Consider the following 13338-nt stretch of genomic DNA (forward strand, 5'->3'; position numbering starts at 1 on the left):
GAGAAGCCAATGCCTCCCCTCCCCCTCGGTGCTCAGTACTTCCCTGAGCATGGTTGCGACTAATGGTCTCCCCCGGCTCATGGGCCCCCAGGTCAGGGGCCATGGCTGTCTTGGCCACTGCTGGGCCCAGTGCCCAGTGCAGGGTCAGGGCAGTAGCCTGGCTCGAATCACAAATGTTTGCTGACTGGGTGAAAAACAGGAAGAGAGAAGAGAAACAGTTAAAAGGAGAAATGGAGGAACGTGGATTTTTCCTTTCTGTCCCACCCATGGATCCCCTCCAATAACTGCCCTGGATTAATACCAATCACTGCCAGCCTTCCCTGAGCACATACTCTGTGCCAGGGGCTATGCTGGGTACACAACAGGTGTTAATCTACTTAATCCCACACCAAATAGCTTATCACCCCATTTCACAGATGAGGAAAGCAAGGCTTAGCGAGATCCCGTGGTCTGGCAGCCTCAAGAGCCACTCCTCCCTCTGAGCTGCCAAGCCCTGCGGTCCAGAAGCCCCTGCTAGGGTTTGTGAGCAGCAGAAGGAAAATCTGCAGCCGGAGAAGACCGCTGGCAGCTGCCAAGATGAGTTATGGCCTCGTAAACAGGAGAGATGCTTATCAGGTCAGGACGGTTCAGACCGCCCTTCCAGCAAGACTGAGGACCTCCTCCAGGCTTCCAGGCACCCAAGAAGGAGGTTCAGTTTTGTCTAGAGGCGCCCAGCACTCCCGAAGGCGTGGGAGGTCTCACGGCTGTTGCTGACACACATGTGTGCACACACATCCTCAGTGTTCAGCTCCCAGAGTCTCAGCACAGCCCTGTAACCAGCCCCCAAGGAAGGGGACAGGCCTCAGAAGTCCCTCCCAGGCATGACTGCCACCCGGGAAAGATAACCTCATCCTGACCTGTATCAGGTGGGTTTTGAATCAGATGGTTTTTGAACTTTATATAAACAACATCACACAACGTGCTCCTGTCTGCTTCCTTCCCTCAATGTCGCTTGTGACGCCCGTCCTGGTTGTGAGGGGCAGCGGTGGAGGCTCGAGCCTTGTTTTTGAACCACTCCATGATGACCGAGGTGGGAAGCTGCCCTCTCAGCTGAAAGCCACCTCCCCTTCTGCAAACTGGAGCCCCAGGCTGCCCCTGGTCCTAAGCGATCTGACTCCTCCACCGGCTCCCCACCTGGGAAAGGTCCAACCCCCTCCTCCCATGGCCTCCTGCCACTCCAAGCCCCCAGGCCACTGGCTCCTCCCTGCTCAGCACTCTTGCCCTCACCCTCCCTCCACCCCAGGGTGCTCTTCTCCCCACCACCTGCCCACTCCTCCCTGGGACCAAACCCAGCACCGCTTCCTGTGTGTGGCGGGGGAGGGCTGTGATTGTAGGACTTTGCCCCCGGGAGCCACCACGGGCCCTACACACAGAAGGTGTTCAGGAAATTATCCCTGAGGGACTGAGGGCCGCAGGTGTGCTGCCCCCGCGTGTCTGCCTGCAGAGAGGAAGCAATGGGAGGAGAAGATGCCGGGCCTGCGAACAGGACCCAGACTTCTGCCTTCCTTCCCAGAGCCCTCCCGAGCCCTGGGCTATATGCACCTTCTCCCCTCTCAGCAAGTTTCGTCTGTGTTTGGCTGCCAGGTACGTGGCCCTGTGCTGAACAGGTAGCCCCCCGCCCCCGTATGAGCACCCCCACACCATGGAGGAAGAAACCAAGACCGAGAGGACAAGGCCTCTGGCCACAGTCACAGAGCCAGCGAGCAGCTGCCAAGGTCCAACAGCAGAGCCCGGGGCGGGCCCCAACCCCCTCGTCCTCCGCATCCCCCCAGGAGCATTCCCACCTCCCACAACCCATCAGTGCCCCCAGCTGCCTCTCCATCACACCCTCTGAGCCCATGGTGGTGCCCAGCTGCCCGCTAGGCGGGTGAGGGCTGCTCCTGACACGGACTGATACCTCTGGCCCCGGGGTGGGGAGGGGCTGGACCCAAGCAGCTGGCAGCGGCCGGCACACGATCCGGCACACGATCCGGCACCATCAGTGCCCACGCTGGTTTGGTGCCAAGAGAGAAAAGTCCCAGCCCCGTGCCAGCAACGACCAACAGCAGCAAGTCCCAGGACTAAGATGCAGTGGAGGCCGCTCCTGCCCAGTCCGGGGAAGAAGCGAAGAGACAGGGACACAGCCTATAGTGTCCCAAGATAAGGGCCCATAGTGGGTGTACAGGGCAAAAGAATCCAGGGGGGGCTTCCCAGAGGAGGTGGCTCTTGGGCTGAGCAGGAGTTTAGCTGAGTAAAGCAGTGGGGGGAGGGAGCCTGAGGTCAAAGTAACTGCAGAAACAAATAGGTAGAAGAGTGAGGTCCGGTGGGAGCCAGGGGGGCGCCAGGGGCCTCCCATCCACTGAGGGGCCCCTGGCTTCCTCACCCGCTCCCGCCTCCACAGAGTCTGACACCCGGGACCTCCACCTCGAGTGGGGGGGCTATCTTCAGCCTGTCAGAGTGGGTTCCAAAGCTGGCCGTGGAGAGGGTCCCTTCCCGCAGGCAGCAGCCCACCCCACCCCAGCCCAGGCCCTCCTGGGGAGAGTGCCCCAGCTCTCTCTGGCTCAGAGCCAAGCACCCCAAGGTTCTAACCAATGGGGCCAAAAAAGCACGGAGACCCACTGGGGCGCCTGGGTGGCTCAGTCGGTTAAGTGTCCAGTCTTGATCTCGGCTCAGGTCATGATCTCGCAGTGCTTCTGGGTTCGAGCTGCACATTAGGCTTGGTGCCAACAGCGAGAAGCCTGCTTGGGATTCTCTCTCTGCCCCTCCCCTGCTCTCTCTCTCTCTCTCTCTCTTAAAAAATAAATAAACTAAAAAAAAAGAAAAGGCACGGTCACGGAGACCCACCGGAGACCCTGTGCTCCAGCATGCTAGCAAGCCCCTTAGACACTAAATGTGCTCCTCGCCCACTCCCCCACTTCTGGAAGGCAGAGAGCCCCCTGGGGAAAGTGCGCTCTCTCCACAGCACTCCGGTCAGTTCTGGCTCACAAACAAGTGCCAGCTGCCACAGGACCAGTGGGCAAAGGGGGTGGGAACTGAGGTGTGCACCCAGCCCACCGCTGTGACCCAGTCCAGGGACGGGAGGATGGACTGCAGTGTGCCCTGTGCTTCTAGCATGTGCCAGAAGCCAAGCTGGACGCTTGACAGGCATTATCTCACTGCGTCCTCCCAAGAACACTGCGAGGCAGGCACAACCAGCCCCACTTGGTAGGGTCTAAAGAACTAAGTCCCTTGCCCAAGGTCACACAGGCAGCAAGAGGCAGGACAGGAATGTCCTTCCCAGTCCTACAGCAGGGGCAAGGCACCAGCCTGACCGAACACGCAAAGTCCTCCATCAGAGCTGCTTCCTCCCGACCGCTGAACCAAGTTGGCCGAGGGGGCTGCTGGCTGGCCACTCTCAGTTGACATCTGGGTAGGGACGGGGGGATGGCGACTCCAAGCCTGCACGTGGGCGCCTTTCCAAGCCCAAGGTGCCAAAAATGGCTCAGAGCGGAGACCACAGGTTTGCAACCACAGCCCTAAGCAGACACCATTGCCAGGCACAGACTGGGCAGTTTAAGGCCTCACCAAGGCCACCAACGGCATGGTATGACCTCACGGAGAGCCAGAAGGCCCAGGAGATGACAGACGTCGGGTCACAGGGCACATCTGAAGCCCTGGGAGAAGCACTGGCCAGGCAAGATGGATAATGAAGAGAGACGCCCCCGCTGCCCCCACCTCGTGTTAAGTTACAGGTCACTTTCTAAGCAAATCTGATGTCTGTCGCCCGCTCAAACCTTGCCGTGGCTGTCTGTCAGGATGAAGATAAACGCGTACTGGCTGCCATGGTGTTGTACTGCCCATCCCCGGCAACAGGCAAGTGACCGCACGGTCGCCCCATGGCAGTCACCAGACTCCATACGCTGAGTCCTCAGGCTCCTGAGACACATGAGCAGACAAGCCAGTGGCCGTCACAAGGCTCAGTAAAGGCTTCCCAAATGCAAGTCAGGACTTCCAGGTACCGAACAAGCCGAGTTCAAGGGCACTCAGGGCACTCAGACACACGATGTCATCGCTGCCAAGAACGCCTGGCCAGAGTGGCTATCAGGACAGAGCCTGAAGTGAGGAACAGGCCTCAGGGAATAGCCTTGGCTCCAGAGACTCAGATCGCCTCAGGTCAGGGCTCTGCCACTGCCAGGCCGGGAGACAGGCGGCAGGGCTGCCAGGGTGGCACCTGCCAAAGGTGTGGCCAGCTGGCAGCAAAGGCCAGGTCCAAGGAGCAGACACCAAGGCCAGGCACAGGCTGGACAGGTTCAGGCTTCACCAGGGGCACCAGCAGCACGGTCTGACCCTGCAGGGACCCAGCGGCTGGCCTGGTGCCACAGCCCGGCTGCCTGGGGTGGCCTTTATGGCTCGCCAGCAGGACCTCTCTCCGCAAGTGTCTGCCTCCTCATGCCCCCCAGCCCGCACAAGGAAGGCCTTCTGCAGAGTTCCCGGGGACCAGGCAGGACCTAGTAAAGTGAGGGAGACAGACTATGGCAGAAGTCCAAGGGTGTACAGTGGGGTCAGGAGCCTAGAGCAGGCAGCCCGTGGAGAAGGCAGTCGCAAAGCCCCTTGGGCCAAATGCTGCCACGCGGCACTGTTGCCAGATACCCAACTTAAACCGGAAGTCTGGATTTTTACTCTGTCAAAAACTATCAGAGCACAGTATGGGGCAGCCAAACCCCAGCGATATTTGGCCGCTGTGCACCCTCTGAACTTCCACCTTCTAGCAGCCACTAAGCAATAGTGGTGCCAGTCACTTCAGGACCAGGAAACCCACCTGCCCACTCTGCCTGGCAACCTTCTCTCCAGTCTGCCCACTCTTCTCTCTCTCTCCCCTCCACCACGCAGCCGGGCCAGCAAAACCCGCTCGGCCAATTCCAACTGGCCCTTACGGGGTGCTGGTCAGGCCCCCTTGTGTCTTCTCCACTCAGCAGCCAAGAGCCATCATCCTAATGGGCAAACCAGGCCGCACTGCTCCCCTGCCCCTCGGCTGGGCCCTCAAGGCCAGGAGCAGTCAGGCCCGGCAACTCCTCCTCCTCATTTGCACCAGCCCCCCAACCCTTCGGCTAAGGAGGTGCTCTCCTCCTGAGAGGACTTGCTATAAGGTAAATCAGCGCCTCCCTCTCCCTCCCTCCCCTGGCACCGCCAGCACGTGCATGGGCCGGGCCACAGGACCCGTGCCAACCGGGCACGGAGCCCTCTCGGGATGTTTGGGATTCTTCTTGCCTGAAGGATAGATTGGCTCAAGGCTGGAAGCCTGCACCCTTGCCCTGGAGAGACCACGGCCCAGCCTGCTGCCTCCCAACTCACCAGACTTGGCTGGGACCTCTGCATCCCCCCCAGGACCCCAGGAAAGCCTTCCAGATGCCATTTGGATGCATCTGCCTGGAAGGCCTCCAGGCAGGGACCTTGGCAAATGCCTACTCTGCCCCAGTGCCAGCCCATGCCTGGCCCCAAATCCACAGCAGCGATTTTAGCTTCCCCCCTACCTATGGCCCTAGGGCCCCTTTTCCTCAGATGTCACAGGACCTAGCTTGGTGCCTAGAAAGTATCCAAATCTGGACTTTCCCAATCTGGACCCAGCCCAATAAAAAGAACCTTCTTCAAAAGTCTGAGGATATCACATGGGCTGTAGCTGCTCCCAGCCCTCTGCTACCAAGGCAAGGCAGGACTTCGGAGCTGGGCCTGCCCGATTTAAATCACAGCCCTGCCACTCCCTAGCTGAGTGACACGGGCCCATCACTTCAGGTGTCCTGACCCCAGTTTCCTCATCAGCTCATGGAGCGGTTCCAGGGCTCAACCGATCACACATCCAAGGTGCTCGGCAGGTCCCTGGCACACGGTAAGTACACATCAAAGGCAGTTTAAACCCTAATGATAAAGGGGCGCCTGGGTGGTGCAGTCGGTTAAGCGTCCGACTTCAGCCAGGTCACGATCTCGCGGTCTGTGAGTTCGAGCCCCGCGTCAGGCTCTGGGCTGATGGCTCGGAGCCTGGAGCCTGTTTCCGATTCTGTGTCTCCCTCTCTCTCTGCCCCTCCCCCGTTCATGCTCTGTCTCTCTCTGTCCCCAAAATAAATAAAAAACGTTGAAAAAAAAATTAAAAGAAAATAAAAAAATAAACCCTAATGATAAAAAGGTTATCTTCCCAACTGCATTACCAGATGGGTGACTGGCACGTGACTTCACCTCTCCGGCCTTGGTGCCCCTCCGGGTGACCAAGAGGATTAGCGCATATACCGCTTGCAGAACACTGAGCACGGCACCGGGCACGTAGCACCGGCCCTCGGAATGTGGTAGCTGTGAGCGTCACTGTTCGTAAGGAGGCCTCAGAAGGCTGAGGCTGGGGGACAGCGCGACATACCACCTGTTCTACCTGCTCAAATTGGGTCAGGCTGGAGCTGTGTACCCGGCTGTTGCCATGGTACCCAACATAAGGAAACACTCCAGCTAGGAAGGTGGGTGCTGCAGGGGTGGGGCCTCAGGCCTGCCTCACTCACACAACCCCCACGCCGCCACCAGCAGCCTCTGGGCCATCCCAGGGGTCCCTGGGGTTGGGAAGCGTATGCTGTTGGATCTGGGCCCAGGATCTGAGCAGGTCTCATCACCTCTGACCCTATTCCAACTCCAAAACAATGGGGCCTTGGCCATCTGGAGGGGTGGGCTGTGAGGCAGGGCTCCCAGACTGCAGAACAGGATGGGTGGGATGGGAGTGGAGGTGAAAGGAGCCCAGGAACCCCTATCTCCTGGGCAGAAGCCAAAGCAGCTCTAAAGCAGCCTCAGGTCCCAACATCACTGTCTGCTCTCTTCAGCCACACCTGCCCAGCAGCAGACAGGTACCCAGAGCTCACTAAGCGTCCAGCCTTGGGGGCTCAACGTCAGCTCCTCCCTCCACAACCGGCTCGGGTTTCATCCAGGATGAGGGCTGGGAAAAGCTGTTTGGGCTCGGCTGGGTTCAGGGAATCCATGGCTCCTTGCCAGGAGGGAAGAAGGGGAGGCAGACGGTGAAATCCGCATGCTGTGGGCCAAAACCTAGAACTTTCTAGAGCTTCCTAGATGAGGAGGCAGCTTTATGGCAATGGAAAGGCTGACGGGCCAGGTAGGGTGACGGTGGCCCCAGTGCCTGGGAGGAGACCTCAGTCTGGGGCTGAATACCGGTTCCTCAACGGGATCCAATACCCTGCTCACATCTAGACCCTCTGCTGACTCCAGCTGGTCCCTCCAAGACACAGGACGGCTGGGGCCTAGGGCCTGGACCCCTCCCTCTGCCATAGTAACTACAACTGCTGCAACAACAGGCACAGACATTACCCACGATCCTCACAACTCTAGGGACAGGTGTGACTTCTCCCACTTCACAGACAAGGCAACAAAGGCTCAAAGGTAGAAGAGGGTAGTGGTTAAAAGCACACCCCAACTCTGAATCTGGGCTCTGCTGTATTTGCTCAGGCAAATCACTCTTTCCCTGAGCCTCAGTTTTCACCTCTGTAAAATGGGGATAATAATCCTACAGCGCCCCCTCCCCACCTGGCCCCGGCTCCATGGCATGGTCAAGGAATTAAGGAAGAAGTGTTAATAAAACAGGCAGCACAGCACCAACAAATGCTGGTTCTTGGAATCCAAGAGGTTAGGTAACTCGCCCAAGGTCACCCGGCCGTGAGTGGCCGACCCCAGGCCCTAGCTCTGAGCACAACCCCATCCCCGAAACCTTGTGCTGCTACGTGGGTGGCCACGGGATCACAGGCTTCCCAGGCAGCGGAGGGCCGCCACCAGCCCCCACAGCAAAGGGCAGCCCTTCTCTGAATTCCTCAGATAAGCAATTCCTGGCAGACTGGGGAGCCTCCGGGCCTAAGTGGGCCCAAGTGCAGAGAAAAGGCACCCCACCCTGTCCACACCGGAGATTCCTAAATCTGGGTTGGGCTGTATGCCCACCCACCCCCCACCCCACGCCCCGCACCCGTCCTCCCAGATCACCAGATTCATCCAACAGGTCTCCTAATAGGCCAAGTTAAGTTCACAACTACCTCCTGTGAGGTCCCTGGAAAGACCTTACTTCCCCTTTCTGGGCCTCAGTTTCTCCATTGCAGAACCATGAAGCAGCTCCAGCCAACTGGGCCCACAAGGAGGCCTGAGGAGCAAAGGGACAGACCAGGGAAGGGAACCAGCATGGCTTAGGCACACGTCCCAGGCCCTGGTACTGCATTCTATCTACTGAAACTTCTCCACAACTCTTACAGAGACCTGCACTGGGCCCAGAAAGTGACAGATCCAGGACTCAAACCCCCATCTGTCAGACTCGGAGACACTCTCCCCACCACAGGCCCAAACTATGTAATCCCAGGTGGGCCCATTCAGTGGGGGCAGCTTGGGAACTCAGTCACCCTCAGCAATGAGCTGGACAGCTGGACCCGCAGGATGGGGAAGAACACAAAACCAAACTGGATTGGGCCTCTTTCTGAGAGAGTGGCAGCCTCCTTAACAAGGGCATTTGCAATGCAAAACAACCCAGCCCCAGCCAAAAGAGGACAGTCACTCAGAGAGGGCTGGGCAGGCCAAAACCTAGCCACCTCCCTCCATCCAGACCAGGAGTGCCTGGGAACCTGTGGCTGGCCCAGTCTCTAAATCATATGACAGCCCAAGCGGCCAGCTGGGTGCAAGGTGGCCTGGAATACTCCTGATTGCCTCAGCCCTTCCAGGCACAAATCCTGGTGGGCTCTTTGTGCAAGTCTGAGGAATGGGCCGGCATGCAGGGCCCCAAGACGGGCTGAAAGAATGAACCCCCACCTAACCAGCTGGTCACCTGCAGACGGGTGCCCGGCACCCTGCCAGCTTCTCAGGCCCAGACCTCCCAGATCACTCAGCCCTGCCTTGTGCAAACCTGCCCCAGACACACACAATCCCCAGAACTCTCTGGGCCCACAAGGGCGCTTCCACGTGCCAAGTGACTAGATCTGGCTCATCATCCCCCTCCCCTGCAGGCGCGACTGCCCCAGCTCCTACCTTGACGACAAGCTGACAAAATCCCCGCCATCCAGCAGCCGGACTTTGCAGAAGAGGACTCCGTTCACGAAGGGGACCGCAGTCAGCTCCTCCAGGGTGAAAGTGGTTTGAAATTTGAATTTCTTCTTCTTCATCAAGAAAGCCATGAGCGAGTTCCCTGAGTCTGAAGCCTCGAAGGCCAAAAAAGGGGGGAAGCCAGAAATCCCCAGGATTCCTTTCCCTACACCACACCCCCTCCTCAAAACATCAGAGCCGGATCCCGCCCAGATGGTGGCGAAGGCGGCCGAGCGGGCGGGGATCTGAGTCCGGAGGGCCCAGGTCTGAGCGACCAGTCCAGTTCGCGGGCCGGCTGGCTTCACCGTCGGGGAGCCGGGGCTCGGAGGGGCTCGGAGTGGCCGGGGGCTTCACCGGCATGTAAACAGCGGGGCATGGCCCAGGAGGCAGGGGTAGGGGTGGCGGGCGGCGAGAGACCGGCCGCGCTGGAGGGCAGCATCCCGCACCGCGGTCCCTGGGGAGCTCTCAGCCGCGCTACCGGGCGCGGCTGGCGGACCGGGGAGGCCGAGGGCGGCGGGCGGCCCCGCCCCCGCCCCGCTGGCGGCCGGGGGAGGCGCCCTCGCCGCGCACACGCCCCCGCACCTGGGAGCCGGGCGGCCCTAGCAGGTGAGTCCGGGGCTGCTGAGGGCACCCCCAGGGGGCGACCGGGAGCTCTGGGGGCCTCTCCGGGAGGCGCGACGGGGACACTCCCGGCCGGGAACGGCCGGCCGCGGCCCCCTCCGGGCGGGCACCAGGCCCGGGCAGCCGGGGCGCCGCCTCCTCTTCGGTCCTGGGTCCCGCGCCGCGGGCCCCGGCGGAGCTGAGGCGCCTTTCCGGCCGGCCGGTGGCACCCGCCTCGCTCGCCAACTCTGCCCAGCACCCCGCGAGCAGCAGCGCCGCCGCCTGCGCTCCGGACGCGGCAGCCGGAGCCCGACGCTGTGCGGCGCTACTCGGAGAATGCTGAGGCCCAGCGCGGCCGCCCGCGGAGCCGCAGCCGAGCGCGGGAGGGGCGGGGCACCGGCGGCCCAGGCTGGCCGCGATTGGGCGACCCCGCGGGGCGGGCGCGGAGCGCGATTGGGGCACGGCAGCGTGGGGCGGGACTTGCGGGAGGCAGAGGCGGCCCAAGACGCTTGGATTGGTGTGCCGCGCGGCTGGACCCGCCTCCTCGGACTAGGCCGGGAGAAGGGAAGGGGAGAGGGCCCCCGAGAAGGCGGTGGGAGGTCGCGGGGCGGGAAGCCCAGGCTGGTCCGGTGAGGAGGAGGGCGCGAGCGGAAGAAAAGAAGAAACAATGAAAAGAAACTATACGAACACTATGGCTGTAATGGCCCTCCAGCGTTCCCCCTCCCCCCCCCAGACTTGAACTCGTTAGACACTAAATCGAGCCCAGAGGTAGTGAATCCATTTTTCAGAAAAAACACCCAGAGAGGTGGCCAGGACTAGACCAAGCAGGTTCTTCGCCTGGGAATCTAGTTCCGAACACTGAGAAGGAAGTGTCTGCAAAGGCTTAGCCGAAGGAATGACTTGGAGCAGTTCATCACGCAACCCGTGCCAGACCCAGCTTCTCCCCCAACCTGCTTTCCAAGCCTTTTGTTGTCGGCTAGCTTCTTAGATAGTTATGGCTGGTCTCTCTGACTACATTAACTCCCCTGGATGCAGAGACCGCTTCTAGAGCCTCGGACCTCCCAGACTCTGAACACATTGTAGTTCATTCATTCGGCCCCGAAATGTTAAGGGGCAATCTGCTCCCAGCTGTGTGCCTGGTGGCCCTCTCCTCCGAGCCTCTCTAAGCCAAGGATCAGGTGAAGAAGCAGCCTGGGACACAGGCAGCAACAAATCTGGTAGATGAGAACTGTGATAGTGGATGTACAGGGGCCTGGAGGAGCTGCGTGGATGCAGGGACGAGGGCGAAACCATGAGGCTTCTCACACAAAGTTATCCACGCCATAGCGGGATGCGTGCCCCGAGTTAGGCAGGGCCCATGCAGAGGGAGCCTCTAGAGGCCAGGAAAACAGAGAGTGAGGTGCCCACAGAAGCCCTGACTACTTCATCTGGCTGCATTGAGATCTGGGGGAGGCAGAGGGCAAGAGATACAGCTGGAAGGCCTGTGGTGGCTGGATCTTGCAGAGTCTTGTAGGCCAGAGTAAGGAGGTGAGCCACTCACACATTTTGAACAGGAGAGTGACCCAGACTTGTTTTTTGTTGTAAGAAGCTTGCTCTCACGGTAGGTAGTGCGGAGGAGAGCATATGGGAGACAGGGGCGAGGAGGCTTGTGTTGATCCAGGCAAGAAATGATAAAGGCAGAACCTCAGAGCTGAGAGAAAACGAGAGGATGGGTTTGAGAGGCATTTGGAGACAGAAACTGAATGGACTTGGGGCTGAGTTGGGTCCAGACATGTAACAGAGGGCTCAAATTTCTGATTTCTTTCTGCTTCCCAGCCATAAAATGGGTAGCAACCCATGCTTCTCTCCAGTTTGTCCCATCATTTAGAAAACAATTCAGCCACATAGGTGAAAAATTATGATTGCAGCTCTCACTGCTCTCACATATCCCCATTTATAGCCAGGGTAGTTGAGGCCTGGGAAGTTTAGATCATTTGACTACAGTCTTGACCCTGGAGCATAGGCGCTAGAGGGCCAAGCTGTGCTGCCCACACTGTGGGGTGTGTTGCCCTTGCTGATCCTAGCTGGGTCTGCTCCACAGGGGAAGATCCTGTGCCTACCTGACCCCAGGAGGGGATTTCAGAGGAGAGGACCAGCCAAGGAGTTCTCAAGGCCTGGCTGGCTCCTCAGCTGTGACCATGAGTAACCTCAGACTGCTCTAACAGGAAGCAGGGTGGGCCTGGCTGCCAGACTTAGCTCGGATGGGGTATTTCTCTCTCTGTAGCCTCAGGGCTCAGAGCCCAGGAAGTCTCCCTTTCCTCATTTCCCAGATGGTGCCTGAGGAAGGGAGAGAGCCTGGTGCCAGTTCAGGATGCTCCATTTAGGGTGAGAGAAACTCGTTTTAGAATCCTGGCTCTGCTGCACAGTGGCAGTATAGCCTTAGTTTGGGACACTGAGGTTTGGGGACTCCAAAGAGAGAGCAGGTTCAGTATGATATGGCTAGAACTACTTGCTCGGAAGCCATCAGAGCAGGGTTCAAAACCTGGCTCACATAACACTGACCACCTGCGTCGCACAAACTTTGTTTGGAGTTTTGCATGGATAGAAAGGAATCTTGAGGGATACAGCCTAAACTTTTTTTTTTTCTTTTTAAATCTCTGAGCCATGGTTTTTCATCTGTAAAAGGGGAATAAGAATACCAACCTAGGGTGCCTGACTGGCTGAGTCAGTAGACTCAAAAATTTTTAAAAATTAAAAAAAAAAAAAAAAAAGAATATCAACCTTTTCAGAAAGTTGTGAGGACTTCAAACGGACTACACCTGCAAATGGCTTAGGCCTGAAGGGACATGGAGATCTGAGCAAGGGGTCAGAAGGGGGCCCAGGCCAGCACTTCTACGGTTCTGCAGCACCCCCCAAATTCCCAAGCATAACCTGTCCTACCTACTCAAGGCCCTGAGCAGACATATATGGAAAGCAGTAACTAACAAGATAATTCAGACAAGTGGTCTGGGGAGGGAAATCCAGGGAAATGTGAGAGAGGATGATTGGATTGGGGTTCCTGGCCTGTGTGAGGTATTATCTCAGCCCAGACCTTTATAATAAGGAGGGCCCAAGTGCAGGAAACTCCAGGGGTAGAGACAGGGACTGGTGTGTTTGGGGGGCTGTGTGTGACTGCAGGGGAAAAGAGAGAGGCATAGGGTCAGAACCTGCTGATGGGCTCTGTGAGCCTGGAAGGAGTTCAGATTTTATTCTAAGCCCAAAGGGACGTCACTGGAGGATGCTAGCAGGTTAATGACAAGATCCAAAATGCCTCTTTCAAAGTTCTTTCTGGCTATGTGGAGAATGGGCTGATTGCCGGCAGGCAAGAACAGGAACAGGCAGATAGGGGAGGAAGCTATTATGGCCACACAGGAGACTGGTAGCTCAGACCAGGGTGGAGCCAGCGTGCTGTGAGGAGAAAGGGGACACATTGCAGAGGAAGCGCTCAGCATTTCCTGAGCAACAGTAATAGTTACTCAAATAGAACTTCTTGAATATTCCCAGGGTTTTGAACTTGACTGGATGCCACAGGGTTCTTTTTTTTTTTTTTTTTTTTTTAATGTTTATGTATTAATTTTGGTGGGGAGAAGGGGCAGAGAGAGAGGGAGAGAATTCTAAGCAGGCTCGGTG

General features: G+C 58.4%; 1 protein-coding gene across 1 annotated transcript in view; it reads right to left on the reverse strand.

Moving 5' to 3' along the window:
- The window catches only part of EEIG1 (estrogen-induced osteoclastogenesis regulator 1), a 35945-nt gene extending 25906 nt beyond the window's left edge, over nt 1-10039 (reverse strand). Inside the window, exon 1 of the mRNA XM_049629218.1 lies at nt 9037-10039. Within this exon, the coding sequence (XP_049485175.1) occupies nt 9037-9182 (146 nt within the window). The 5' untranslated portion in view covers nt 9183-10039. The remainder of the gene's footprint in view (nt 1-9036) is intronic.
- Nucleotides 10040-13338: the final 3299 nt, after the last annotated feature.

Source organism: Panthera uncia, chromosome D4, assembly GCF_023721935.1.
Source record: "Panthera uncia isolate 11264 chromosome D4, Puncia_PCG_1.0, whole genome shotgun sequence".
In the NCBI taxonomy this organism is placed as follows: Eukaryota; Metazoa; Chordata; class Mammalia; order Carnivora; family Felidae; genus Panthera; species Panthera uncia.